Source organism: Panthera uncia (genome assembly GCF_023721935.1).
Source record: "Panthera uncia isolate 11264 chromosome C1 unlocalized genomic scaffold, Puncia_PCG_1.0 HiC_scaffold_3, whole genome shotgun sequence".
NCBI lineage: Eukaryota > Metazoa > Chordata > Mammalia > Carnivora > Felidae > Panthera > Panthera uncia.
The window spans coordinates 1,739,581-1,745,937 of record NW_026057584.1 but is presented as its reverse complement, the minus strand read 5'-3'; the positions used below and the strand labels follow the sequence as shown (position 1 = coordinate 1,745,937).

At 43.4% G+C, this 6,357-nt stretch overlaps 1 protein-coding gene across 1 annotated transcript; it reads left to right on the top strand.

Moving 5' to 3' along the window:
• Nucleotides 1-674: 674 nt before the first annotated feature.
• Nucleotides 675-1,781, top strand: LOC125911006 (olfactory receptor 12-like). Its single transcript, XM_049614556.1, is given in 3 exon segments — nucleotides 675-922; nucleotides 924-1,117; nucleotides 1,120-1,781. Coding segments are annotated over 3 exon segments (888 nt in total). The 5' UTR covers nucleotides 675-878; the 3' UTR covers nucleotides 1,770-1,781.
• Nucleotides 1,782-6,357: the final 4,576 nt, after the last annotated feature.

Genomic DNA, 6,357 nt, shown 5'->3' with positions numbered 1-6,357 from the left:
AATCTTAATTATTTAAAAGCTTATGTGTGTTAACGCCAAAATCTGAAATCTTTCTGGGTTTTTCTACTGTTTCTGTTATTTTAATTCATATTGTGGGAACTCCTCAATTTTTAAATTGTGTGTCTGGCAGTATTTATGCAAAACTTTTATAGATAACACTTGAGGTCTAGCATAGCATGTCTTCTCTTGAGATATATTTGCTTTTGCAAGGTGTCAGAGGCACAGCACTCAGATCTCACCATAACACAATTTCAGTGACTGAAATGGTCAGAAGTTGAGATGCATACCTACTCTCTATTTAACTCACTCCAATGGTGCATCCTGGGTGGTCCTGGTAACTAGCCACTGTCTGCATTAGTTCCGCAAGGCATAAACCCACTGCTTGGCACCTAGTCTCTCAGACTTCCTCTTCAAAACTGGCTTGTGTCTCAAGGGAAAAAAGACATTCTCAGTAATGGAATCCCTGGGTCTGTGTGTTTGTCTTGAATTTCTTTAGTAATTCTTTACTAAATCATTAAGTCTCTTCTATCTTCAATTAGATTTTGTTTTTGTTGTTGTTTATCATTTTTTAAATGTTTATTTATTTTTGAGAAAGAGAGCGCTTAAGCAGGGGAAGGGCAAAGAGAGAGGGAGACAGAGAATCCCAAGCAGGCTCCAGCCTCTGAGCTGTCAGCACACGGCCTGATGTGGGTCTCAAACCCATGAACCATGAGATCATGACCTGAGCAGAAATCAAGAGTCAGACACTCAAATGACTGAGCCACCCAGGCACGCCATGTTGTCTATCTTTTCTTAACAGTCTTCAGCAAGAAGTTTAGTTTGACTTACTTAGTCTGCCAGTACAGAAGGTGTAATTCCCCTGGTGAGGCCTGAGGCTCATGCCATTGCACAGAAATGGGAACCTCCCCATGGTCTACTTTCAAGGGATTTCAGGGTGGCCTGGAGACCCAGGCTCTGCTCTTTGCTGTTTTCCTGAACCTGTACATGGTAATTGTGATGGGGAACCTCACTATTATCATGGTCATCACCTTGGATGCCCGCCTGCACTCTTCTTCCTCATCTGTCATTGCCCCCAGTGCCCCGGCCAACTTCTTCTCCCCACCCAAGGTCATCACCTTTGCTGTGCCACCCAGTTATTCTTCATCTCCTTACTGGTCACCACTGAAGGCTTCCTCCTGGGCGTCATGGCCCGTGACCATTTCATGGCCGTCTGCAGCCCCCTGTGCTACCCCATCACCATGTGCCACTCTGCCTACACTCACCTGGTGCTGGGCACCTACTGTGGAGGCTGCCTCAACTCTGTTGTGCAGACCAGCCTCACATTCCGCCTCCCATTCTGCAGCTCCAACTGCATCAACCACGTCTTTTGTGACGTGTCCCCTCCGCTCCAGCTCGCCTGTGGCAGCACAGCCATCAACGAACTTCTCTTGTTTGACATCTGTGGGCTCATCATTGTGGGTGTGACATTTGTAGTCCTCATCTCCTATGGCTACATCACAGTGACCATCCTGAGGATGCGCTCAGGAGCTGGGAGACGCAAGGTCTTCTCCACCTGTGGCTCCCGCGTGACTGTAGTGACTCTCTTTGTTGGGACTGTCTTTGTCATGTATGCCCAGCCAGGAGCCATTGAGTCCATGGAGCAGGGCAAGGTGGTCTCTGTCTTCTACACGTTGGTCATCCCAATGCTCAATCCTCTCATCTACAGTCTTCGAAACAAGGATGTGAAGGAGGCCCTGTGGAGGCTGGGCCAGAGACACATGGTCACATGAAGGATGTGCTGGTGGGAGACAGTGTCCTACAGGTTGGATGGAGACCTCAGAGAGACACTGAAATGTGAGGACCCCTTCAAACCTCTTCCACTTCCAGAAGGAATTAGATGTGTTAAGAAATTCACTCATTTATGCATTCGATCAATGTTGCTTGAAAGTGTTTAATGGACCACATGTTTACTAAGTCTGAAATGTATAGACAAATAAGGATGTTCTTCACCCCAAACTAAATGTTCAAGGAAGGAGCATAACTTGAATCACATGAATATAGAGCAATCTTTGGGCATCAAGACAGGGGTGGCATCATGGTTCTCTGGGCAATCCATGGGATTCAACAGGAAAGAAGTCAAATGTTTGTGCATCTTGATCAAACTGGGAAGAAAAAAATGTTTGCATCACAGCACCTCCACCCTCCTGTCCTCCAGATGCAGGGCCTTGTTGTCTCTTGTTGGCCAGACACGAGCATTAACTAAAAGGGGCACCTGCCCCCATTTACCTCTCATCAGCCTGTCCTCAACACCATCACCGGAGATACCCGTTTAAAACAATCATTTAATGCAAGGCCAAGGCACTCCCTATGGTGGGTTTGGCTGGAGTGGTTCAGGTCTGACTACAGGGCGTCTCTCACAGAGGAGCCAGGTTGCTGGTCTGAGGCAAATGTACTGGTTTCATTCAAGGAAGAAGATCCCTTGAGCTCTGCTTCATGGTACCAAGCAGGGGAGACACTTTCACTAGAAAAGACGACCCAGAGCTCTAGCTAGGACATCTACCTTCCTTTTTTTTTTTTTTTTTTATTATTATTTTTTTTTATTTTTTAATATATGAAATTTACTGTGAAATTGGTTTCCATACAACACCCAGTGCTCATCCCAAAAGGTGCCCTCCTCAATACCCATCACCCACCCTGCCCTCCCTCCCACCCTGCCCTCCCTCCCACCCCCCATCAACCCTCAGTTTGTTCTCAGTTTTTAACAGTCTCTTATGCTTTGGCTCTCTCCTACTCTAACCTCTTTTTTTTTTTTTTTCCTTCCCCTCCCCCATGGGTTTCTGTTATGTTTCTCAGGATCCACATAAGAGTGAAACCATATGGTATCTGTCTTTCTCTGTATGGCTTATTTCACTTAGCATCACACTCTCCAGTTCCATCCATGTTGCTACAAAAGGCCATATTTCATTTTTTCTCATTGCCACGTAGTATTCCATTGTGTATATAAACCACAATTTCTTTATCCATTCATCAGTTGATGGACATTTAGGCTCTTTCCATAATTTGGCTATTGTTGAGAGTGCCGCTATAAACATTGGGGTACAGGTGCCCCTATGCATCAGTACTCCTGTATCCCTTGGATAAATTCCTAGCAGTGCTATTGCTGGGTCATAGGGTAGGTCTATTTTTAATTTTCTGAGGAACCTCCACACTGCTTTCCAGAGCGGCTGCACCAATTTGCATTCCCACCAACAGTGCAAGAGGGTTCCTGTTTCTCCACATCCTCTCCAGCATCTATAGTCTCCTGATTTCTTCATTTTGGCCACTCTGACTGGCGTGAGGTGGTATCTGAGTGTGGTTTTGATTTGTATTTCCCTGATAAGGAGCGACGTTGAACATCTTTTCATGTGCCTGTTGGCCATCCGGATGTCTTCTTTAGAGAAGTGTCTATTCATGTTTTCTGCCCATTTCTTCACTGGGTTCTACCTTCCTAGTCACAGGTCGAGAGACATGAAGTACAAACAGATAGATATAATTTTTAACTATCTACGGAAAAATGCTCAAATCGCATCCATTCAGGGAGTTCACCACCCAGGTCAAGAAAAGAAACCTACCCAGTTTCCACAACACCCCTCCTACTCCCTTCTAGTTAACACCTATCCTGCCTCTAATGCACAGATTGGTTTTGCCTGCCGTGAACTTCCTATGAATAGAACCACACAGCGTTCCTTCTTTTGTGACTGTTTTTCCCTGCTAATATTCTCTTTGTGAGATTAATCCTTGTGACTGTATATAGTAGGAGTTTGTTAATTGTCACTAATGTATAAATTTAGTTATATGGAGACACTATTATTTGTCCATCTTACTGCTGATGAACACTTGGGTTGTTTCCAGTTATTGGCTTTTTTAGAAAAATGTTGCTATGAAATTCTTTTACATGTTTTGTTTTGTTTTGTTTTGTTTTGTTTTGTTTGTTTTGCTGTGAGTGAATTCCTGTTGGGCATTCTTAGTGGACTTGCTCATCTTTTTGGATAACTCAAGTTTTCCAAAAATGTTACAGCAATCTTTTTCCCAGAAATAGTGCACAAGAGTTCCTGTTGCTGCATATTATCACGAATAAGTCATGTTGTCTGTCTCACCAATTTTAACCATTCTGGTGGGCATGAAGCCACCATGATATGTGGCCAATGGGCTGACCAGATTACCATATAATTAGCAGCAATTTGGATGTCCTTTTTGGAGAAGTATATATGCCTTGCTCATTTCTTACACTGTATTGTTTTTCTTTTTCATATTGACAGTAGAATTTTGTTTCTATATTCTGGATAGGAGCCCTTTATCAGTTTTAGGATTTGCAAATATCTTCGCCCTCTTTGTAGCTTCCACATTTGTACTTGTATTGATTTAAAAAAAATTTTTTTTGATTATCAGAAGTTCTTAAATTTACTCAGTAAAGTTAATTTACCAACCATTTCCTTCATGGTTACTTTATCCTATGGCATGTTTAAAGAACTATTGCCCATACTAGATCAAAAAGATATTTCTCTATGTTATCTAGTAGAAGTTTTCTTCCTTTGTCTTTTATATTAGTATCTATAATCCACATGGAGTTAACTTTTTTGTGGTTTTTGTGATGTAGGGGTTATTTCGGGTCTTTTTTCCATATGGTTATCCTACTGACCTTTTTTTTTTTTAATGTTTATTTATTTTTGAGACAGAGAGAGACAGAGCATGAATGGGGTAGGGTCAGAGAGAGGGAGACACAGAATCTGAAACAGCTGTCAGCACAGAGCCCGACACGGGGCTTGAACTCACGGACTGCAAGATCATGACCTGAGCCAAAGTCGGCCGCTTAACCGACTGAGCCACCCAGGCGCCCCCCCTACTGACCTTTTTAATATACATACACATGTACGTTTTTTCCCCCACTGTGTAGTATCACCTTTGTCATAAGCCAAGTGTCCCTATATATATAAGTTGGTGTGTTTCTAGAGTCTCATTCTGTCTCGTCAGGCTATTTATCTATTCTTGTCCTATTTTATAATGTATTGTTTCATGTTTAAAAAGTAAAATATCATAAGCTCTTCAATATATATGAATATAACAAATGATGTGCAATATCTTTAGAAATATAATTTTAAATGCTATTGAAATATAGAAAAGAACTGAGTAGGGTGCCTGGGTGGCTCAGTCGGTTGAGCATCCAACTTCAGCTCAGGTCATGATCTCACTCCATGAGTTCAAGCCCCACATCGGGCTCACTGCTGTCACTTTGGATCCTCTGGCCCCCTCACTCTCTTCCCCTCCCCCACTCACACTCTCTCTCTCAAAAATAAATAAACATTAAAAAAAAAGAACAGAGTAAATGGAGAACTATACTATGTTCATGGATAAGAAGTTTTAACATAAATATTCTTATGCAATATAGCCAATATACTCAATGCTGTCTTAATCCTAACATGATTTTTTTTATAGTACTGGACAAGTGATTCTAAAATTTCTACATGGAAACTATAAGAATAACCAAACCTACATGAAAAATTAGAGCAAAGAGAAGGAATATGCCTTTCTTACCTAGAACTCTCCCACAATCAAGAGCACACCAGGTTGAATCATGAATGCACCCTAGGCAGAGGCCCTGACATTTCTGGCTCTCAGTCCATTAACCTTTTCCATGCTCTCCCTGCCCACCGTGGCTTCTCTGCAAATAACTGTTCCAGCCTCAGACCAAGAAGTTTATCAGAGCCCCTGGAAAGGGCTTCTAACTGTGCCTCAGCCTCAGGCTCAGGGGAGGGTGATCCTTATGGTGAGGCTAATAAGACCAAACCCAGAGAAGTCTGGCCATGTTGGCACTCTCTCTGGACAATCGTGGTCCCTCCCTTGTCCCAGGAAGCCAGTGCTCCTCTTGTAACAAGTCTGCAACAGTGCCTAGAATGAACCTCCTTCCTAGCTTGCTGGCTACACCTCATCTTGTTTCCCTCTGCCCTACCCCCCACCCCCACAGTCCCTGCATCCAACTCCAGGACAAATCTACGTACTTTTCTGCATGTCTTCTCCCCACCGTGGATACTCCTAGCAATGCATCTCCCATGTTACATGAATGGTAACTCTGTGTGTGTGTGTGTGTGTGTGTGTGTGCACGCGTGTGTGTGTGTGTGTGTGCGTGCATGCACATGCACTTTCCTCAAGGACTGAGATCACATCTCAGTTGTCTCTGTAGCCCTGTTCCTGGCACCTGGTGGATGCTGAAGGTTGGCCGAACTGAAATGAGTTAGCCAAACTGCCTCGCCATCAGCAGAGTAGGTCATCATGAATTTTGCTAAAAACGTGGGGCCATCAGGCACTTCCATCTTTACCTCCTTCCTCTATCTTCCTGGGATG